General features: G+C 41.1%; 2 protein-coding genes across 4 annotated transcripts in view; one reads left to right on the forward strand and one right to left on the reverse strand.

Moving 5' to 3' along the window:
* The first annotated feature begins 623 nt into the window (after positions 1–623).
* On the forward strand, positions 624–18,099 carry pdia2 (protein disulfide isomerase family A, member 2). The gene is made up of 11 exons (XM_072656780.1): positions 624–1,129; positions 5,421–5,627; positions 5,724–5,857; positions 7,626–7,763; positions 9,628–9,744; positions 9,888–10,013; positions 12,459–12,653; positions 13,167–13,287; positions 13,384–13,565; positions 16,749–16,970; positions 17,611–18,099. Exons 1-11 carry the CDS (start codon positions 886–888, stop codon positions 17,677–17,679), a joined length of 1,755 nt encoding a protein of 584 aa, XP_072512881.1. The 5' UTR covers positions 624–885; the 3' UTR covers positions 17,680–18,099.
* A 1,120-nt stretch (positions 18,100–19,219) lies between these two features.
* The window catches only part of LOC140535367 (uncharacterized), a 40,629-nt gene continuing 35,447 nt past the window's right edge, over positions 19,220–24,401 (reverse strand). For all 3 annotated transcript variants that reach the window (XM_072656679.1, XM_072656677.1, XM_072656678.1), the window contains exons 11-12: positions 24,072–24,118; positions 19,220–20,804 (exon numbers count right to left, since the gene is read on the reverse strand). In XM_072656679.1, the coding sequence (XP_072512780.1) occupies positions 20,263–20,804; positions 24,072–24,118 (589 nt within the window). In that variant the 3' untranslated portion in view covers positions 19,220–20,262. The remainder of the gene's footprint in view (positions 20,805–24,071; positions 24,119–24,401) is intronic.

Genomic DNA, 24,401 nt, shown 5'->3' on the forward strand with positions numbered 1-24,401 from the left:
TCTGGTAGGTGCTTACCACCACTGATCTCGGGAACACCCAAAGACCTGCCTGATGTTTTGGAGATGTGCTGACACAGTTGTCTAGCTTGTCCAAGTGGATCAGATTCTTAGGCTTGTCCATTTTTCCTGCTTCCTACACCTCACCTTAAAGAACTGACTGCCTATTATGTATACCCCACCCATTGACATGATGCTGCTGTAGCCAGATATTTAGTGGTATTCACCTCATCTGTCAATGGTTTTACTGCTATGGCCAAACTATATATATATATATATGACAGGGTCATGTGCTCCTAAGACTCATTGGTGCGATCTGTGCACACAGGCCTTAAAGGACATGCTTCCAATGTCACCACAGGACACCTTCAGAGGTCTTGTGCAGCCCATGCATACCTTGATGAGGGGGTCTACACAATATCAGGCAGGTGGTTCTAATGTTATGGCATATTTGTTTATTAGAAAACAATTTTTTTTATGTTCTTTGGGGGGATTCTTTTGCTGTATGACGCCTTTTTGTATTTCAACAATGTTTTAGGGACATTGAGGGACACTACTTTGAACAAAAACCTCTAGAACATAATCTGGAACCTAAACTCACGGGATTCCTCCTTAAGAACTGAGGCCAGATCTTAGCGGACACTTTGAACACCAAGTGATCCCCTCTGGGTATTCGTTGCTACCTTTTTGCATATAATCTAACCCTCAGTTAACGCCTGTGAGACAAAACTGAGAGAGTGTAAGAAAGCTCCAGTGAGGCCAGTAGATTTGCTCCACGCACACACACCTTTGTGACTCGTCACTGCAAGCGCTCTCTTATCAGCACCAGCAAGGCTGGACAGAAGGGCCAGATCTCTTCAGTCCTCCTGGTGAACACCCCACTCAGCCATGAAGCTCCTCCACCTGCTGCTTTTCTCGCTCCTGCTGGGCGCTTTGTGCGTGAAGGCAGAAGTGGAGACGTCTGAGGAAGCATCTGAGGAAGAGGAGAAAGAGGAGAAAGAGGAGACGGAGACTGAACCAGAGAAAAAAGAGAAGACAGAAGAGATAACGGAGGAGAAGGACGTCTTGGTCCTTCACAGCGTAAACTTCGACAGGGCCCTCAGCGAGAACAAATACCTGCTTGTGGAGTTCTGTGAGTACCTTAAAGACTGACTTCTCGTTCACAAAAGCAGATGCAGAACTCCAGTGCGTCCACGCGTCATGGTGTCCAGTTAAAGGGAATTTCCAGTTAGTTCTTTTTTTTGCATAATAAATTCTCTAAGATGTGACCAAAGTTAGTCAGATTGGTTTTGGTGTGAAATGGAGGCTCAATGTAGAGAAACTTACAGAGTCACGGCTTACAGAACACTGCCCACAGTGATGGTGTATAGAACCAGATGTCTGAAGAGTTTAATGCTTCTAAAAGCACCAACACTGACAGTCATTTGCATGAAATTGGTATGTATGCACTGTCTGAGACACTGTTTTATATAAATTCTTTAATGGTGGGGTACATACACAAATTTTGCCGGTGGTTTTGATAAAAAATAAAATGGTAAATAAAATGGCTATGTAAGTGTTGGGGACTTGCCAACCCCTCCCCGCTAACATGTCCATGTGGGGCCTGTATGGTTACCCAAACTGGGAACCAGAAAGTTTTGTCCTTGGGTTCCATGTAGGCCCCACATATGGACACCCACCAGGGTCAGTGATAAGACCAGGAGGGGTTAAACATTGGCCCCATCTGGGTTGTACACTGCACATGTGGCCTAGATTTGACCCATGTGAGATTAAGTTGCGTATATTCCATCATATAATGATGGGGCCTATTTGGGAAGCCCATTGAGCCCCAGTAAAAAGTGTATATACAAACCCACTCAAAGCCCATGCCCACCTGGAACCCACCTAGCCCACCTAGTTCCACCCATGTGAGCCCCACATGAGCATGTTGGCTGGCTGGGCTGGTTCCTATCACCACCACTGTTAAGAAATATGAGTTTTATTTATTTTTATTTTTATTTTTTTTTATACTTGGCTACACTTCATGTAAAATCTCAATGAGTGAATTATGCAGAATCTTTTACAAATGGGTGGACACTTCCCCTGTGAGAATAATAAAATTTGTGTTAATGTTAATAAGAAAGTACCACAAAATGTGTTAAAACACTGCAAACACAATATTAAGAGTTTAAGAGCTTTTAAGAGCAAATGTAGCGTCAACATTTTTCTGAATGTTGATGGTTTAGACTGAACAGATGTTGCTGAAGAATTTCATTAACTGTAACTATTTGGAGTACTAAAAATAAATAAAAGAATAAGTAAGATTTAACATAATTAAATTAAATAATATAATAATACATACATTAAAATACATACAATAAATGAAAATAAATTGATTCAAATAAATAAATAAACAAACAAACAAATAAATACTGCATAAAATTACAATTATCACTCCCTTCTCTAACAGATGGGTCCTGAAGTAGGTCCAACCTTTCCAGAGTTTCCTCATGTTAACTCCCTAAAGCTTAACCTTCCTTCTATTAACTGACGTTCTTAAGCTGAGCACTTCAGGACCATTTAACATCAGTGAGTTCAGACAAAAAATGAACATTTGATCAGTTAAGAACACCAGTGCCTCTCCTGAACACAGTCATTTGTTGCAATGGTCAAATTTCTAATTGAATTCTATTGCTTTAGTTACAACCCTTTACGAATAATGCTACTGACATCTGATTGGAAACAATATACATTTAAAATAGTGTTAATATGAATCTTAAATAACGCAAACGTGACTTCAAGGCATTGGCCAACATATCATCACGGTCATGCAAAATCCTTGTATCTCCAAAATCCCAACTTTAAAGGAGAAGCAATGTCCTAACTTTTAAAGGAAGTCAATGTAAATGGTTTTATTGCAAGTAATTTCAAAGCATTTCCATTGGTCTGTTCCTCATGAAATTCTGATACAATATGAGAGAGAGAGAGCAGACCATCTACCTGCACTCATATTTCACAATTTACGGGTTACAGATCATAGCTATACGTCATTTGTAGATCTGTAATTTTAATATTATAGTTCTCTAAGTAGACTAAGTGTGTGTCAGCACCATTTTCTCCTTCCCAGTAGAACCCCCCCCCCCCACCCCCCCACTAGAAAAAAGTTCAGGGTATGTGTGCAAGTCCTATCTATGGCAAACCCATCAGCACAGATGCAAATTTTCCCACGTCATGTCTGAAGAGTGTGCTAATTGCCACGTGACCAAGGTTAGTTAAGCCACGTATCGTTCTGCGGCTGTGGCCTACAGCTTTGCTCCTAAGCTTTGAAGTGCCCGTATCACGGAAAAACTATTTTCCTATCTTTTTTTTTTTTTTAAACCAGAATGTTTGCTGTTTGAAGACTAAATTTCCTAAGTTGGTTGGAGGTTCAGATAAACTCGTCATAAGCATTAGGCTTTTCCAACAAATCTTTAATTATTATAGTTTGAATTATTGTAATTATTATTTTAAAAACTAGCAAATTTCACCTTGACTAAGAACTTTTGTTAGCCACCAGAAAGCTCCTGACAGAATTGGGATGAAATAATTGACCAGTCTTCTTGACAGAATTCAATTAAATTTGTTGGCTTCCTCGCACAATCCCAACTTATTCCACATATTTGAGGCCAGGATTTTGAGAAGGCTATTCCAGAAATTTAATGTTAGCCTCCTTGCCCTTCTGGACCACCTAATTCTGTCCAAGTTTCAACCGCCTAGCTGATGGTTTGAGGATATGCTTAAGTATTCTTATTCCATCCATATCCATAATGGACCAAATCCAAAACCTTGTTCCTACCACCACAATGCTTAACAGTTTTTGCAGTGTTATTGGGATTAAATGGTTAATCTTAACTCCTCCAAACATCTTTGTCCCGTCTGACCTTAATATCTTCCTCCAGAAGCTTTTTCTTCAGCTGAGCTTAAAGGTGTCGATTTTGGAGCAGGGGGTTCTTTCTTGGATGCCAGTCTTTCAGTCCATGGTGATATAAAACTCACTTGACTGTGGACAGTGACCATCCAAACTTTCTCTCAGCAGAGGGTGAAAGTGTGGTTCTTCTTCCAGACCATGACAAAGTAGTTACACCTCCAAATATACTTTATAGACAAAAGTATTTGGACAATCAAGGGTATTAAAAAGAGTGCTTTTGTTGGAGTAACTGTCTCAAATGTCCATTGAAAGTTTTCAACTAGAAATTTGGAGGAGCATTGCTCATCTCATCTCATCTCATCCCCAACTCCCCAAATCATTCTAAAAGTATTGGATGGAGCACCATCCATAATTCCAGAGAGTTCCACAGTTCCACTGCTCCACAGCTCAATGCTGGGTGGCTTTACACCCCTCCAGCCCACGCCTGGCATTAGGCAGCATGGTGCCAATAGCTTCACGTTTCTTCGCTGCAGAGAGTACTGTTCTATTGGCAGAGGCTGGCTGCATTTATTAAAAGGGGTGTCCATAAATCTTTGGACTAAGTGAAACAGTCACTTCAGTGTGGTTTATTTAGTCAGTCATAAATGTATTCCGTATTGAGTTGGGTTCTTACTTCTCTAACTTCTCTCCATCTATGGATCTGACAGTTCATTGTTATGTGTGTGTATGTGTGTGTATGTCTCTCACTCTGAAGATGATAATGCCACAGTAAGTCCTTGTAATATGGCCTTGAAATGATACCTTCTTACACACACTTGTAGCCCCCGGGGCAGCGTTAGTCCTGTGTATCCATTTTCAACAATGGTGTTCACATGCATAATCAGTATAACTAAGATACTAGCCCAAAGACTCTGTGCATATGCTACACGTGGTGAATGGTAGAGCCTGTGACCTTGTCGATTGTCTTACGAGTCAGTTGTATACTGGGACATAATATATATTATATTATATATAAACATTTAAATAAATTATTCTGCCATGGTTCCTGTAACACATGTGTTTTAGCGGCCACGTCATCAAATCTGGACCTCAAAACCATCACAAAGTCTAGGAACAGAAACTGGACTCATGGTCTAGATTTGAAGACCTGTGGTTTAGGGGGTTAGTTGTGAAGGCTGAAGAAGCCTTGTCTCTTGCTTTAGTTGGAAAGCCTTTAGACTCCAAAGGCTCCTGTGCACCCTATTTTGGCTCAGGTGGCTAGTGTTCGCTTTTAGGCTTTTTAGTGTCGCTTCCATATTAGTAGCTATTGTGTTTAGCCTGGAATGGCTGTGTCTAGTGGGCTGGGTTTTGTCAGTTTTGGGGACGTAAATGTAACGAGTCAAGACTGTTTCATAATAGTTTTAGGGTTTTGGAACTGACCTGTTGTGTCTGCAGTACATTGGTAATTTGTCATTTGTAAATACGTGTATTCGCTTGGGTAGATGCTTCTCCTGGCCTTATAGGTCAAAATGTTCTCCTTCTTCCCATTCTCTCAAAGATGCCCCATGGTGTGGTCACTGTCGTACGCTGGAGCCAGTTTATGCTGAGGTTGCCAGGCAGCTGAAGAGCGAGTCTTCTCCTGTACGACTGGCCAAAGTTGATGCCACTGAGGAGAAGGAACTTGCTGAGGAGTTTGACGTTGAAAGCTTTCCAACACTGAAATTCTTCAGCGACGGCAGAAGACCAAACGCCACTGACTTCACAGGTGACTTTCTCAACAACGAACAACTAAAACGATCGATCGAGCTCTATATTATCCCTGTTTCTCCTCGTTCTGATCAACATGCTTCATGTGTTACAGGAAAGCGCACTGCGAAGGGCATCACGCAGTGGCTTCAGCGGCACGTGGGGCTCCCTGCTACTGTTCTAAAGAATGCCAATGATGCTCAAGAACTTCTGGATGAGCATGATGTGGTTGTGGTTGGATTCTTTGATGTAAGTATTTTCAATCATTTTAGCCAAGATTGCACAGTGTTATTGCAAACTACATCCGATTGGTCAAGCTGATCTTCTTAGTAGAGTTCTCACAATAATCGAGTTTTGCTGATCCTAAGCTTGGCATCAAAATTCGTGATACAATGGCAAACACTAAAACCACCAACCATGAAGGATAACTGTAAGATCATAAAGGAAGTTTATGCTTTATAGGCCCCTTTGTTTTGACTGCCTAACCAAGCAGGCTTGCATGCTACACCCGTAAAAGTCCTTACAGATGCACTATTTAGGGTGATGACATAGAAGAACTACTTTGGTACTCTCCAGTAAGAAAGTCTCCAACCCCTTAAAAAGCCTATGGTCCGCCACTTCTATTACCAAAGAATAGCCCCTCCAGTTTGTACAGAAGTCCCTGTGGTTACTGAGTAATACACCTTAGTGTGTAATAAGCCTTTCTATCTGTTACTATGAATGCATAGCTAAGCGAGTAAACAATGACCAGCTCTCCAAAGGGCATAAAGTTAAAGACAACACAATGGACCATCCAAATAAAGTCACACTTAATATTTTATTAAATGAATAGTATCTAACTGTTATGCATAGGGGTGTAGTGGCACTTTACTTGAATGATCCATTGTGGATGCCTCGTAAATGCTCACCTGACACCTGTCAACTAACACTCAACTAAATATGTAATAATAAATGCAATAAATTGCATTAGGTTTGAGGTTACCATACCAGATCCAAAATAGAGGTACCACGTTTCTACCACCACCATGCTTAACAGCTGGTGCAGTGTTCTTGGGTTTAAGTGCCTCACCTTTATTCCTCCAGACATATTTGTCTCATCTGACCTTGAGGTTAGGTTTAGACCATCCACCTACATCTACAACCCTACTAACATTCAACTTAGAGTTCTGTTGCATTTAATAGGCATGTTAGGTGAGCATCTACGAGGCATCTACAATAGACCATCCAAGTACAGTGATACCTTTAATTGAATTAAACAAGCGTACCCTTGCTTAGATGTTCATTTGAAAACGCCTGATGCTGAACTTTGTGGTGAGGACCCAGGAAAGCTTTCGTCCGATGACTCTTCCATGAAAGTTCTATTTCTGCAGTTGTTCCTGCACAGTAGGAAGCCGCACTTCTAGCAATCATATGCGCAGTTCTCTCTGAAAGTGTTCTTAGTCTTCCAGACCTCACCTTGACCTCCATCATTCATTCTGTTTCTTAATTACATCACGAGCTGAGGAACAGCTACCTGAAAAAACATACCTGAAATCTCCTGCTTTGTGGGCATCAGTTATTGCTGGGCAGATGCGTAGAAGATCCCACGGCTGCTGATTGTTGCAATCTTTGAGGCAATTTGCATCACCTGGCGTTTCCTAACGATGACTGTGAACAAACCATAATAAGATAAATAAGCGAATTAAGGTCTGAGACCCTGTTAAAAGCTCTTAGAGAGCTCAAATCTGTTGGGGTGCCTAGATGTTTAAATGATGCTCCATATCGTTTCTGCACTAAAACTGTACGAAACAAGAACAATACCTTAATATTGCCTAGAAATGTTGAAAAAAAAAACTATTACTTAGCCATTCAAAGTAGCAGATATTTTGACCAGGAGTGCCAAAACTTTTGCATGCCACACACAAATGAAGTGTTTTCCTAGAATCAAAGATTTAAGTCATTATGAACCATTTATGAAGCTTCATTTTATAATAATAGTATTTTAAATTCATTCTCTCTCTATCTCTCTCTCTCTCAGGATCTGGATGGAGAGGAGGCGAAATTGTTTTACACTGTTGCTCTGGACATGGTCAACCTGAACTTTGGCATCACTAGCAGTCCGGAGCTCTTCAAGAAGTATGACGTGCGGAAGGACTCCGTCGTGCTCTTTAAAAAGGTGACCCCAGTCATTTAATACATAGTTCAGGAGTGTTTGTTACTTAGACTTGAGTAAGAGATTTGCTTGTCAAGTCAAGTCAAGTCAGATTTATTTGTATAGTGCTTTTTACAACTGTTGTCGTCACAAAGCAGCTTTACATAAATAGTGATTAATAAAAGACAGAGACAAAGAAGAAAGAAGAAATAATGTAAGACATGATGAATCAAAGACCCCCAGTGAGCAAGCCAACGGCGACAGTGGCAAGGAAAAACTCCCTCAGAGCTGGAGAAAAAAAAACCTTGGGAGGAACCAAGACTCACAAGGGGGAGCCATCCTCTTCTGGTCAGAACTATTTAAACATTAATGATAAAAATGACCAAACCAGGTATAACAGATAGCAGCGAGACGACAGCTCCAGCATCTCAGTGTACTACAATTTCTCTGGGTCCGTGAACCCCTGGACCTGCAACCTTTATCTAAAAAACATTAATTACCAAAAGCTAAACTAAACAGATGAGTTTTCAGCTTGGATTTTGGAGTCCTGAACATTATCTGGAAGGTTATTCCAGAGTTGGAGGGCTTTATAAGAAAAAGCTCTTCCCCCTGCTGAGGTTTTCTGAATTTTGGGAACGAGTAAGAGTCCAGCACCCTGAGATCGCAATTCATAATTATTTTCCACATTTACATATTGTGGATCATTTCACACCGGCTTACCCAGAGAACATGTGGTCAGCGCATGGGTTCCAGTGAAAAGATTTGGGTGACTTTGACCTTAAATCAGCAATTTAATTCCAATTAAAAACTAAATGTAAAAATAAAATGTGACTTTGATTGGTGTGAAAAATGCTCTTGTTTTTTTCAAAGCTCTTCTTTTATTGGCTGATTTAAGGCACTGTGACCGCCCACAGTAGCTGCATAGCACAGCCTAGTTAAGCACTGTAACATGAACATTAAATTTTGGTGCTAATTATTCCTTCGTTAATGCCTTCTCTGTTCACACTCTCGGCACAGTGTGCGTTTAACTAGCCGAAGAGATTGTAGTCGCTTGGCTGGGTTAGCTCTTAGCCTAGCACCCGCTTACCTCCTACCCTTCTCCCTTTCAGGCCTTTTAGCTGTTCTACAGGCTTTTGCATACCACTGTTCATACGTATACCTACAGTGGTACTGTCGGCCCTCCTCTAGTCGGCCTAGCATTAGCTTTTAGCCTTTTTAGCCCCATTTCCATGTTCTCTATTATCAAGTAGCTTTTGCATTTAGCCTCCATAGGCTTTTTCTAGTGGTTTATAGTGTAAATTTAGTGGGTTTTGGGGTTTCATAGCTCTGTTTCACTTTTGAATTTTGCTTTTGAATGGAGAGACAGCAGAGTTTCACAGTTTGTCACTTCCATATACTCAACTCTCATAATTCAACTAAGACAGTCAACTAAGTCAGTATTCGTCCATTTTTTAGAGAATTATTAATGTCTGATTGCAATATACAGTATTATGCAAAAGTTTGGGCACCCCCGGTCAAATTACGTTGTTCACATCCTACAGGGACACACATTCAAACATTCTGAAGTATAATTACTACTTATTTGTTTAATTGTTATATTGCAAATATAAATAATAAAGAAAATCAGCGAAATGTGTCTTTTTAACTTTGTGCCCAAACTTTTGCATAAGACCGTACGAAGCTACACCATGAGAAAATGGCTTCACAACTAAAGATCAATTTAGTGATGTAAATAGACCCAGTAGATTCTATAAGCAGTTAGACCAAACCCAGGCAAATCTCATTTTACCTGCATTGTCAATGGAAATCCATGACATGACTGGGCATGCTGTAGTCCAGCTGGCACGGAATGACCATGGCTTTTTTTGTGTGTGCTTGTGTTTCAAAGTTTGATGACAAACGGGCAGATATGCCCCTCCCTGAGGATGGCAAGCTGGACAAAGACGACCTCGTCACATTCATCCAGAACAACAGTCTTGAGCTTGTCATCGCTTTCAGTGAAGAGGTGACCATGTAACAACTGATAGTCTCTGTAATGTGGCCACATATTTTACATTAATAACAAACACATGATCAGTTTTTAAAACCACTCACACCTTTCACTTGGCTCTCATCTGTCCTACCTTCTGTTCTGCCTTGTCTCTTCAGAATGCTGATAAGATTTTTGCCTCCAAAGTCCATGACCACATCCTTCTGTTCGTCAACTCAACCATTGAGTCCCACAATGCCCTGCTTGATGACTACAGAGCTGCCGCAGTCGAGTTTAAAGGGAAAGTGAGTTCTGGACAAACACAGATGAACACATTGAGACATTTATTTGCATGTGTTTGCTTTGCCTCTCTGTTTATCTCTATTCCTGCACAAATGGCTCTGGACACTCCTGATGAAAATTCCTGTTACTGGGAATAGTTAAGTGAGTAGAAGGTGCACTGACCTCCAAAAGCCATAAAGTTAAGAGAAAGCCAGGTCATGCACATTTCAATGCTTTATATATAAAAAAAAAAAACCTGCAAACCTTCTGCCAACATTGGGCTACCAAGCACTCTGGCCATTAAAATAAGCTCTGGAGGCCCAACAACAGTTTCATAGAGTGAGTTCTGTGGACTAATGAAGTTGACAACTGAGCTTTTGGACTTCAATGAGCAAAGATATGTTTGAAGAAAAAAGGGTTCCTAAAAAGAACACCTTTCCAACTGTTGAGCATGAGAGTGAATCAATCAGATGTTGGCCTTGTGTTGCAGCCAGTGGCACAGGAAGCATTTCACTGGAGGAGGAAAGAATGGATCACAAATGGAGGGTGGTTTCACACTAGTGCTTTCTTCCCGATTGCTTTGAGAGTTTTGTAGGTTTTTAAAACCGGGAACAGTCAAGAGCACCGATCTTTAGTCCTCATTGACCAGGAGTGCCCAAACCTTTGAATGGCACTGTATACCCACTGTCAGTATTGGGTTAAAACCAGTGGAAAATACTGACCTAGAGATTGAAGAGAAAAAAAGAACAAATCTGACGCAATTCTGTAGCAAATCTAGCCTAAGGAGGTCTCGTGATAGCAACAGCTCGGGGAGACTCCAAAATCAGTGGGTTGTGATTGAGCTTTTGGTGTAAAGGCCTAATTTATCATCTGGTTAATTGTTTTTATAAAGAAAAAGGTGCATGTTTATAATGTTCTCTTTCAGAACTGTAGTACATTGTGTACATACACTAAAGGTGCTTCACAAAGTTCTTTCAGCTGTGCCATAGGAGAAGCATTTTTGTATTAGAGATGTGTAGGTGAAGAACCCTAAAATTGGACATTTAGATCTTTGTGTGGTTCTTCTATGAACCATTCGAAGCACCTGAATTTTTGGGCCTGTTTCATTCTGTAGATGGCTTCCTTTCCATATCAGAAATGTTTAAACTGGGGCTTTCAAAAATCATCACTATCGCCCCCCTGTGGTAAGCAAAAGTGATACATTCAGTCTTTGCTAACTTTTTTCTCCCAAATATCACTGGATCTTTCTGCTGGATTCTTGTCCTGGAGTCTTTGACATACCCATGCCGATCCAACTCCAGATTGTTGGTCTGATTGTGCGATTCGGGCTTGTATACAGCTTTGCGATGAGCAGTATGATTTCCATGTAGCAACAGATATTTAAGGGATTTTTCCTATATGAATAAATGAGTAACACCCAACCAACCACATGGGGTACCAAAGCAACTATCAAGCAAACACCTGGCAACACTCTTGCAACCCTAAGTAGCACCTGATATAATATCAAACACGTAGCAACCACCTGTGACATTGTAACAAATGGGTTAAGGCAGGCTGCATGTGCAGGTCGGGAAACAGGCAGGCAGGTACAGCACAGGAGAATCCATAATCCAGGTCATAGAACAAAGCAGAAGGTCAAAACCAAAAGTACCAACAAGGCACTGCAAACATGCCAAAGACTGGTAGAGTAATAGTGACACCCCTAAAGCACCAAAAACTGAGACGCTTAAGGGTAATCCCAATCAATGGACAGTCATGAACAGCAACTGTGTGCTGGAGATGAGCCTCAGGTGAAGGGTGGAGTTTAGCCACCTGACCTGTGCATGAGCTCCCCACTGAGGCCAACAGAGAGAGACATTACAGATACCATTGCAACCACTTAACACAATAGCAACTACCTTGGATACCATAGCAACCACAAAGTAACACCATAGCAACCCACCTAGCAACACCACAGTAACGACCTAGGATACGCCTTGCAACACCATAGCAACCACCTTTCAAAAGGACATGCACTTTTATGATATTATAAATATATATATATATTTATATATATACAGCTTAATAACACATAACTACTAAGCAACCACTTAACAACACGATTTTAACATTGTAGAATTCACATGGGATACCATAGAAACTGCCTAGCAGACAAAGCAATTCCATAGCAACAACCAAGCAACTAAGCATTTAAACATGTTTTTTTTGTTTGTTTGTTTGTTTTTAGCAGTTTAGAATGCCTTCTAGTATGTTTTTCGTATGTTGGTCAAGCTACCAAAAGTTTTTTTTAGAAGTTTTCTTATAAAAATATAATATCAGTATCAGAAACACTAGATAATCAGGGTTTCAGTATCAGTATTGGTGCCAGAAAAGAAAAGGATTACCATCCTTGTAAGATATTGTGCTTTATGGAGGTCTGGAACGACAGTCTTGTTTCTCATATAGATTGGTTGTTTTTGTGAACATAGGTGCTGTTCATTACGATAGACATCAACGAAGAGGTTTCCCATGTGATGAAGTATTTTGGTATCTCTGCAAGTGACACTCCAGTTCTCCGACTTATCAACACTGACACGGTGAAGAAGTACGCCATGAAGGAAGAAACCATCAACACGGACACGCTGAGGACTTTCTGCCAGGGTGTGCTGGATGGCAAAATAAAGGTTATTTGTTTGTAATCATTAATTTGATATTTAGCTTTTGCAGTACTGATACTGCAGAAGGCTGAGCGCAGTAATAAGTTTCTATTATTGTGTGCTTCGGTCACTGACCAACCTCAGATGTTCCAGATGAGATTCTCAGGGTGGTTTGATAAAAAGACAAATACACTGCAAAACAGTGAATAAGCAGCAAACAATCACATTAAGTTAACTTCTGTCTGTTCCAGGAAAGCTAAAGTAGGGCTGTGTCCCAATAATTTACTACTTTACTCATTTTTACCTGATCTCATGTGGATCCACTTATTAGTCAGCTCTTAGTGATGCCTTGGGCAACAGATCAGGCAAGGAAGGCAGAAAGGAATTTCTAAGGAGGTTATAATCTTTCCATGTCTGTCTGTGTGTTTCTCATACTGTATTGTTTTTATTACTGTAAGCAAATTTAGTACTAATCTGACAACCAGTAAGTTCATGAATGAGTCTTAATTTGGTTCTTGATCCTTAACTGTCTTTACACAGCCTCATATGATGAGCCAAGAGATTCCTGAAGACTGGAATAAGAATCCCGTCAAAGTCCTGGTGGGAAAGAACTTCGAACAAGTCGCCTTTGACAAGACCAAGAACGTCTTTGTGGAATTCTGTAAGCAGAATATTCTGATCATTTCAGTCAAAACTAAAACTACATAGGCGGGTCACTGATCTTTGCTATTATCCCTATTATATTGACATTTCCCAGATGCTCCTTGGTGTGGTCACTGTAAAGAGCTGGCCCCTGTGTGGGAGAAGCTGGCAGAGAAATATAAGGACCATGAAGACATCATCATTGCCAACATGGATTCCACAGCAAATGAAGTGGAGGGGGTGACAGTGCAGGGTTTCCCCACCCTGAAGTTCTTTCCAGCAGGGACTGAAAGAAAGGTCAGCGATTTTTTTTTTCTTATCTGACCTCATCAATGCTTTTCATCATACTTTAATATACTGCTTTTGGGGGAACATGGCATCCTGCATGGGTAATATATGACATGGGATGTTCTATAATGGGTACAAATAACTCAGATGTTCTCAGGATAATTATCTCGAGTTAATTTATTTGGGAAACAAATTCCAATGTTTTTCTGGGATTTTTTTTCAGCTTTGCCCAGGTAATTTTTCAGGCAGGAGTTTTGGGGATAATTGTCCTAAGTTATACAACCCCTGGTAAAACACATGAAATCACCACACTTAACACATATTCAGATCTGTTTTACTTCCTGACAAACAAGAAAATCTCAGATATTATAAAACAAGTTTTATTCCTTCTGGCTTACTTTTAAAAAATGTTACTAAAATATTGTGTGAACACAGACGTCTCTGTCTGTGACAGGACTATAGGAAATTAGCTGAATGAGATAGGATTAACATATAGGAAACCACTAACCCCTAAACAGTATAAAACAAGGTTACACTGGGCTAAAGAGAAGCAGACTGTTGATGATTGGATGAGAGCAATCTTTAGTGATGAATTGCCACTTTGCATTGGCCAAAGAGATGATACTGGAGCTTCTGTCTGGTACCGTCCAGATGAAACATTAAAAGATGACTGCTTGAAGATGACAGTTAAATAAACTCCTTTATGATATGGGGTCCCATTTAAGGTGAACAAGCAGGGACATAACAGATATTACCTCAACAGTCAATGCACAGGTGTTCACTGACATTTTGGAAACTTTTCTCATGCAATCAATAGAGAAAGGTCATGGGAAAGTTATCTGAGATCCTGGACATCCTAGTCGGTCCTATTATATATATAATGTGAGTGTGTGTTTGTGTATATAAATATACATATGATTGTAAGGATGTACGTATGTATGGGTGCATATGTACATAAAAGTGTATATAATAAGTTCTGGTCACCAGAAGGTGGGAGGTTGTGGCCAATGGAGAGTGGCCTGGGGTTTATCCATCCTACAAAGATGATCCATTAGCCATTGGGTTGGAGTTGGAACCAACATGATGTAGAATATTGTTTTTTCATGATGTTTTTTAACACTTTCATGAAGTCCATTAAAGAATTCAAGCCTTCATAAAAGCCACAGGAGGCACAACAGAATCATGCACGATTCCATATTTTTTCTGTAGTTCATCCTAAAAAATTTCATTAATTACAACAATTACAACAATTTTATTTAAATGTGTGTGTATATTTCACAAAGCCAGAATGTTCAGCTGTTAAAACTGAAATGGTTTTGTCTTTCTTTTTTTTTTTGCTCTGAAAACAACAACAACAACAACAATAACAATACTTTGGTTACAATATTTGTGTAGCCCCTGGGGTCCAGGAGATATAGAGTAAATGGAGTACTGGTGCCATCTGCAGGACAGCACTTACATTCTCCCTGTGTATCTACAGAGAATTTTCTACAATTTATTTTTCAAGATAATAAGCTAATTATTCAGAGACATATACTAAAACTATACTAAACCCTAGTGTATTTCCCACATGTTCTTTCAATGGCTCCATACATTTATCACCATCATCTACAAATGAATATAATATCAAATTAATTTAAACTTTGCTTCCAGCACCTGATGTTTATGAACAATTCAGAAGTACATAGAGTGAGTGTGAATCCTGCAGCTGTAACAGACAGAGGGGTTAGTTGTTAGTTTCTTAAAACTGTAAACAGTAACAAACACTAGTAATTCAGTAAAAGTGCTCCATATTAGCTTTAGAACCTGGATTTGTAAGAATATCTGCAGCTAAATCAATATGATCAGTCAAAAGAGGATGTGTGCAAAATTCCACATTTATTTTTCACATCAAAGTGGAACAGCAATTATCAGCATTAATCACTTAATTAAGTTTATTTAAAATGATATATATGGGCTCACGCTGTTTACTTTGGTACGCTTAGTTCTAACACTGTGTTGAAAGTACCTCCAGCATGTGTGCTTGCTTTGAGTTGTTTACATGCTTCCGAATTATACACACGACTCAGTACGCAAACACACTTCACTTCAGGGTTCATCCTGAAAAATATCTTTCCTATCTTTTTACATTCTCACAGTGAGGTCTTCTGTGAATTCTGACTATATTTAGACATTTTCTCAAGATTCACACCATAGTAAGTAACTTTAAGCACAGATCCATTAGAACGTTTTCTAAATAATTTGTATTTTTATCAAACAATTGTATCATTGTTCATTTGCTCTTCTACTTTCCTGGGGGGCTTTTTTTATTAATTTTACTCTGATACAGTACAATGAGCACCTCCCACTGTTACAGTAAACCCAGTTCACTACTACTGAACTACTACAGTCTCTGTAGACTGCATCAATCCCACTGTGGATATACAGTACCAGTCAAAAGTTTGGACACACACTTTATTTTTATTTTTTATTTTTTCCTACTTTGTAAATGAATACTGAAGTCAACCTGACTATGAAGGAACACACAAGGAATCGTGTAGTAGTAAAATATAATAAAATACTATACTAAAATACATTTATGTGGGATATTATTTGGGGGTGCTGTTAACTTGCGGTTTCTGAGGCTGGTAACTGATGAACATATCCGGTGCAACAGAGGTAGCTCTTGGTCTTCCTTTCCTGGGCTGGTCCTGATAAGATCCAGTTTCACCATAAGTTTTAGAAAGTTTTCGGATTGACTGACCTTCCTTTCTTAAAGTAATATTGTACTGTCATTTGTCTTTACTTCGCTGAGTAGTTTATTATTAATTACTCAAATAGAGTTATTCACTGTATACCAACTTTACCCTATTCACAGCACAATTGATGGTCTCAAACACATTAAAATGGCCAGAAATTCAAATGTTTAACTCTTGATCAGACACAGCTGTTAACTGAAAGCCATTCCAGGTGACTACCTCATAAAGCTGACTGAGAAAATGCAAGTGCAAAGCTGAGCAAGAGGTGCCTTCTTTGAAGAATCTAAAATATAGTTTGGGTGACTTTAGTATTAATCTACAATGCATAACATTTTTAAATAATGAAAACACAAGGTGTATCCAAACATTTGACTGGTGCTGTATATAATATATTGTTTGAATGTTTTTGAAGAAATAAACTCTAATAAATGTATTTTCAACACTCTGATATCAGGTGGTGGATTACAATGGAAATAGAGATTTGGAAACTTTCTCCAAATTTCTGGATAACGGTGGGGTGTTGCCTGAAGGGGAGAAGGAGAAAGATGACGATGATGATGATGATGATGACGATGACGATGATGATGATGATGAGGATGATGACGATGATGATGATAAAGATAAGGACAAAGATGAAGATGAGGACAAGGATCAGAAAGACAGTGAAGAAGATGAGGTCTGTAATAGAATATAAAAGTCATACATTCCATGATGCTGACAAGTCTGCCTCTATCTCTGATGTTAAAATGTCCAAACTAAGATGTAATGCTAAAAACAGCATTTTTTCTCATCTCCTTTTAATAATCTCCTGATTGTTCATTTATAGTCTCAAATCTTTAATAAAATAACAATAATAGCAGCCGTAACTGAGCAAATAAGACAAGTTAAACTGTTAATAAATCATTGGAATACCCATGCTAGCATAATTTTAAAACCTCCAGGAGTTGATCCTTGGAGTAGGAAAAGAACTTCTTACAGTTTAAATCTGAAATCTGAATATGCAAAATACAAATTATAATGCACATGAATAGCTTTCTGGAACTACACTGAAATCCACTACACTAAAACCCATAAAACATCACTTTAATGCTGACTGAGGCTCATTACCCACTTCTGGTAGCCTTACTCTTCAGGCCTTTTTGGAAATATGTTTTTGAACTGGTTAAATTTGTGTGCTTGTTCACACTGGACGTAGTAAAATAGATCAGTATGTAAAATCAGTGGTTTCTTTTGTATGAAAGATCGTCTTATACAGGCGTTCTCTGTTCTGTTAATTTTCCTCTCGATCACATGTTCTTTCTATTTTTTCTCTTTAGGACTCAAACGAGTCGGCAGAAGATTCAGAAAAACCCAGCAATGAATCCAGCAGCAAAGATGAGCTATAAAAAACAAACCAGCTCAGGAATCAGTTGGATAAATGAAGAATGACTGACACCGAACTGAATATTTGAACACAGGTTCACACAGTGTGAATCGATTGACTCGGCACTGAACCATTTAAATGTCAGTCTATAGAGCAGAGCCAAATAATTGACCATGGTCAGAATTGTTTTTATGTGTAAAACAAACATCTCCCAGTTCTTTCTACAGACCTCAATTCAAGTGAAGTCAAGACATCTACCAGGTCTGTCCTGAGGTGTGAAGAAAGACCTGAGATGTTATGATGTAAAGCAGGACAGACAGGGGAGTATTATGGTATATCCATACATTGGTCTCATTATCGTCTTAATATCTTTGAAGAGTTTATATAAAGCATTTCTAAACCCTGTTCAAACAGTTTTAACTGAATAAACTCTGGTTAATAATTCTGGTGATGACTTTTCACTTTTTAATAGCACACATACGTTCATCCAGTGTTTCCATAAAAATAAATAAATAAATAAAACCTAGTGGTAAAAAGTTTGTGCACCCCTTTTGCAGTATGACTGGCATCACTACCTACATCTTTGCATCTATGTGGCATACCAAAGCACCTAGCAACATAACTACATAACACCTTAGCAACCAAACTTAGCACTAGTGATTCCATACCAACCACCTAGCTGCATTCTAGCAACCACTTGGGACACCACTGCAACGTCTTCAAAATATGCTAGCAATCCCTTAGCAACCATTTGGGAAAACACAGCAACTACATAGCAAAACCCTTTAGTAACCGGCTTAAGCAGTAGATATCCCACAACACCACACAGCATTATGGTAGCATTATGTTGCGGGGGTGTTATTTTTCTTACGTGGAGTCACCGCCAGTCTATGGGTGTGTGTAATATTCTTTGGTGCCATCATGTCAGTTAATCCATTTTAGTTTCATTGGTTCACAGCAAAGAAAGGCTTCTTCTGCATTACTCTCCCATACAGCCTCTCCTTCTGCAAAGTGAGCTGAATAGCTGATCGATGCACAGTGACATCATCTGCAGCAAGATGATGCTGTAGGTCTTTGGAGCTGGTCTGTGGGTTGACTATGACTGTTCTCATCATCCTTCACCTCTGCCTATCTGAGATTTTCTTGGCCTGCCACTTCAGGTCTTAACTAGAACTGTGCCTGTGGTCTTCCATTTCCTCACTATGTTCCTCCCAGTGGAAACTGACCGCTGAAATCTCTGAGAGAGCTTTTTATATCCTTCCCCTAAACCATGATGTTGAACAGTCTTTGATTTCAGGTCATTTGTGAGTTGTTTTGAGGCTCCCATGTTGCCACTCACTTCTCCAATATCACTGTGTTCATCTGCTATGATAAATTTAACTGAAATTGCTGATCTGATCAGCCAATGATTTATAAAGGAAAATCATCAACATTATCAGGGGTGACCAACAACACGTACTCCTGACATATTGAAATATGAGAGATTAATGCTAATGTACCTGAACTTGTCTGTGCTTTAATATGTCAGCAGTGATTCAGCTTCTATAAACATTTACAGAATGTAGAACTCACACATATTTAACTCTATATAAAACATCTCATATAAAACCCACAATCTCCAAAACACCAACTTCACACCTTCTCACCTTTCAGTGGAAAAGATTTTATTACCAATCAGAATCAATAAAATCACAATCAATAATCAATAAACTCAAACATAATCAATAATCAATAAACTCACAAACATAATCAATAATCAATACATGTACAATCCCAATCAACAAATTTACAATCCTAATCAATACATTTACAATCCTAATCAATACTATTTATTGATAGAGAATCAGAGCAGATCAGTGATCAGAATACTGATAAGAATAATCTCTAATATTGATCTGAATATTTTTAAGAGCTTCATTTAATAAAGTTTCTGCTAAATTTAAATTCTCACACACTCTCTCTCTCTCACACACACACACACACACACACACACACACACACACACACACTCTCTCCCGCTCTCACACACACACACACACACACACACACACACACTCTCCCGCTCTCTCATGCGCACACACACACACACACACACACACACGGCTCTCGCTCTCTCTCCCGCTCGCACACACACACACACACACACACACAGACACACACACACACACACACACACTCCCGCTCTCTCTCGCGCTCACTCACACACACGGCTCTCGCTCTCTCTCGCGCTCGCACACACACACACACATACACACGGCTCTCGCTCTCTCGCGCTCGCACACACACACACACATACACACGGCTCTCGCTCTCTCGCGCTCGCACACACACACACACACACACACGGCTCTCGCTCTCTCTCCCGCTCGCACGCACACACACACAGACGCACACACACACACACACACACACACACACACACACTCTCCCGCTCTCTCGCGCTCGCACACACACACGGCTCTCGCTCTCTCTCCCGCTCTCTCACGCGCACACACTCTCTCCCGCTCTCTCACGCGCACACACACACACACGCGGCTCTCGCTCTCTCTCTCTCGCGCTCGCACACACACACACACACACACACACACACACACACACACACAGGTTATTCTATCTTACAGAGACTCACTGAAGAGCCAGGATAAACATAAAACCCAGCATAGAGGGGTTGAGTGAATGTGGTGTAGAATGTGTGTAAGTGTGTGAGTGTGTGTGTGTCAGAGGAGACGCTGTAGAAGGACAGAGTGCCGGCTGGACAGTCCACATACACTCCTACTCTCTTACAGCTGGAGGGAGGAGGAGGGAGATCAGTGCTGTTCTTATTGTGACGAACAGAGTAACTGTTATTAGAGCAGAACAGAATCCAGGAGTTTTCATTCCGTCCAAACTCACAGTCTGAACTGACTCCTTTCCTGCTGATACTTTTATAAGTCAGAGCTACAGCAGCTTCTCTCCCGCTCCACTCAGCCTCCCAGTAACAGCGTCCAGTCACACTCTCTCTACTCATCACCTGCTTATACCCATTAAACCTCTCTGGATGATCAGGATACGACTGCCGCTGCTCTCCCCTCACCACCTTCCTGTTCCCCTCACTCAGAGAGAGACGTGTGTGAGCTGTGTTTGGGTCCAGTGTGAGATCACAGGCATCTAAACACAGAGGAGAAACACATCACTAAGAGTGTGTGTGTGAGTGTGTGTGTGTGTGAGTGAGTGAGTGTGAGTGAGTGAGTGAGTGAGCGAGCGAGAGACAGACCGCGCGCTTGCGCTTGCGCGCGCGTGTGTGTGTGTGTGGCAGTCTCTCTCTCTCTCTGCCACACACACACACACACAAACACACACACACATACACACACACACACACACACTCTCTCTCTCTCTCTCTCTCTCTCTTTCTCAGACTGTGTGTGTGAAAGAGAGAGCGAGAGAGAGAGAGAGAGACAGGGGGACAGTGTGTGTGTTTGTATGTGAGTATATGACACAGAGAGAGAGAGAGGGACAGTTTAAGTGAGAGAGAGAGAGAGAGACGTGAGAGACGGTGTGAGTGTGTGTCAGAGAGAGTAAAGAAAAAGAGACAGTGTGTGTGTGTGTGAGTGTGTGTGTGTGTGTGAAATGTCTACACTTTTTTATTTGTAAAGGAGCTCACAGGAAAGAAAGGGGTTATATTTAGAATAGTGAGTGAAGGTCATTTCAGTTCAACTAAAATCATCAGGATTTAATCAGACAGAAAAACAACAGAACAATAAGAAGCAGAAGCAGAGCAGCTGGCAGAGCAGCTGGCAGAGCAGCCGTCAGCACTGGAAGCAGATACACCAGAATCAGGATCAGGATCAACTACAGAAAGAATCCAAAGGAAAGAGGAAAAGAGAAAAACTGAACAGGGAGCTGTAAACCTGCTAAACCCACCACAACAAAGAACACCAGAGGAACAGAGAAGAACACAGAGACAAACCAAACCCACTAAAACAGGAGCAGAGACCAGACACCACTACACCTCCGCCTCACACTGGGGTAAGAAAACAGCTTCCACATAGCGACAGATTCACAGACTGGAGATTCTCATCCTAAATGAACGTCTACATTCAAATATAGCTACAAAAGAGGAGAACGTGCTCAGATATCACTAACCTGGCTAAGTTTGCTAAAGCAGCTAATCTGACACTTACTGTCAGCCTCCTCTGATTGGCCAGCTGCACCGCCTACATTTTTCAAAAAACCTGCTACAGCCAATGAGAATGTCCTCAGCAGCAGCAGCAGCTCCGCCTTCCCACACTTTTGACTTCCCCACAGAAGTTGGATCAGAGAGCAGCAGAGAGCAGCATAAACAGAGACAGCAGAGAGAAAACCCCTGAAATTCTGTTTAAAGACTGCAGCTTAATCAGAGGGAGAAACACCACCACCAGCCTGCTCTTCTACACTGAGCACAGTCCAGCACGGCATTCGGCTCTGATATTACACACACACACACACACACACCACAGAAAGAGGATCTGCAGGAGCCGCCAGTTATACATCTTTGAGGATGCAGAAGAAGACTCAGAGAACAGCTTCTAACACTGAACATGTACTGAAACAGCACAGTGATGGTGCAGGGGAGTGAAGACGCTCTGCTGAAATTTAAAATGGCTTTTCCAGACTCATAAACCAGACCAAACAAGAAAGATGAAGCCCCCAGCCCAGCAAACAAACACCTGCTGAAGGGGAAACAGAGCCCCCCACAACATCACTGTAGAGCACAGCCCTCCATCAGTCAGCACTCAAAATCTTCCTGCTACACAGCAAGACCATCATGAGCCTTCCTCTGATTCACCTGAAGAGCTACAGAAGCCTGAAGCAGAGAAAGCAGCAGAGCAGCAGATCAGCCACCGTGGAGAAAGACACTGACATTACCATTCTGATCGATAAAGAGGTGTGAGGGTTCAGGGCGTCAGAGAGTTTAGAGCAGAACTGGGACACACTTCCCTTCACCAGAATAGACTGGTTTCCTGTTTACAGACGTTACTGGGGGAGCAGCCAGGGGGAGACAGCGCTTTGGTAACAGTCGGTCACTGGACTGTAGCGTTAGTCAGCTGCTGTAATCAACTCAGATTCCGCACTGTTGGAGAATTCTTGTTGACTCAGTAATAAAATCCAGTTTCAGAGCTGGATCTGTCTGTTTTTACTGCATATTAATACTCCATTATGTAGAACACAGCTAACAGTAGCAGACTACCAGTATCCTCTAGTCCTCAGATCTCTGTGAACGCCCCACTAACTTCACTGTTCACTAAATCTTTAACACACAAACCGTTCAGGTTCCAGCTGCTGACAGCTCCTAGTAATCTCACCCAGTTTACCTGCTTTTACTGAGTCTGTCTATCCCCTCATCTGACAGTATCAGGAGCATGGTGCTACCGCTAGTGTCGCTAAGCTAAGTCAAAGTACACAAGCTGAGGAGCTAACGGTGAACTGGCTAAGTAGCTAAAAGGGCTAACGTATATAGCAGGAATGTAGGCTTAGTTTTCTACACTGTAAATTACACACTGTATCTGTTACTCCAGTAAAACACTGTGTTCAGGTGTGTAGTGAGGTAGACAGCTAACTAACGTAGCACAAGACCACAATATGAGCGTCTAGCCCGTTAGCTTTAGCTGTAGCGATCGTTATTTCAGTGAGAAATAACCAATGGTGGCAAGTGCAGGTCCAGTAAGTACAAATCCACTCCAGGATTTTATTCCAACTGTCTGGACAGTTCAGCTCCACCAGCTCAGCTGCAGCAGCGCTATCCCAGGTAGTTTTTACTGTCTGGACCTTTATTTGCCCCCTCTGTAACTAACGGGACCCCAATCCGCTCTTTTGATGCCTGGATCTATAATCTTCTGTGAGTTTTGGGAAAGGGATGTGATCCCCTCAGGATATTAAACATTTCCATCCATCTTCTCCGTGGTTGGTGCAGTTTACTGCTCAGCAGCTGCTCGTCATTGCTGCTCTCTAGTGAGAAGAGTGCTGCTTTCTGCCCCCTGGTGGTGCACACATCTCTGTGATGGTGCTGCACAGAAACCCGTCTATACGACTCTGCTGCTGAAACAACAAATACTGCAGTTTCCCCGATGCTGGGTTCATTTCCACACACACCTCCCCCAAACCCATTTCAGTCTAGATAAAGAAACAGAGAACAGACTCCACCTAAACACTCTCCTTCTCCATCTTTCTGCTGATTTATGGAGAAAAGGCACTCAGTCGCAGGGGATCATGGGTAACTGCCTTCACCAAAGTGTGATCTGATGCAGACTGACGAGAGGGGAGCATCAACTGCGAGGGGTGCAAGGAGGAATGGGACAGAGAGAGAGAGAGAAAGAGAGAGAGAGAGAGAGAGAGAGAGAGGGAGAGAGAGGTGTGAGGGAGAGTCTCTGTACAGGGTGTCTCATATGTACTTACATTTCTTCAGTCCTGGTTTGATTCTGATCTCCCCTCCATGGTCCACTCTACACACACACACACACACACACACACACACAGATCAGGACATCTCAATTATTTCTCTCTTTTAGGGTTTATATTCTCTCTCTCTCTCTCTCTCTCACACACTCACACACACACACACTAATCTGACTGATGTATTTAAATGTAGGGGAGTGTGGGGTAAGATGAGGCAGTGGGTAAGTGAAGCACCCCCTGTATCTGAGCAGCTGTACATCATGTCTATCCTGTAACCCTACAGTTAGACTGCACTGTCCTTCTTCATACTGCTGTGGAAGGAAGAAGAAT

This window comes from Salminus brasiliensis, chromosome 15, assembly GCF_030463535.1.
Source record: "Salminus brasiliensis chromosome 15, fSalBra1.hap2, whole genome shotgun sequence".
NCBI classification, from domain to species: domain Eukaryota; kingdom Metazoa; phylum Chordata; class Actinopteri; order Characiformes; family Bryconidae; genus Salminus; species Salminus brasiliensis.

Excerpts from the sequence above, each read along its gene's own strand:
- pdia2 (XM_072656780.1), top strand. The coding sequence starts at position 886 with ATGAAGCTCCTCCACCTGCTGCTTTTCTCGCTCCTGCTGGGCGCTTTG. Across the intron at positions 12,654-13,166 it reads TGCTGGATGGCAAAATAAAG|CCTCATATGATGAGCCAAGA; the intron begins GTTATTTGTTTG and ends GTCTTTACACAG. Across the intron at positions 16,971-17,610 it reads AAGACAGTGAAGAAGATGAG|GACTCAAACGAGTCGGCAGA; the intron begins GTCTGTAATAGA and ends TTTTCTCTTTAG.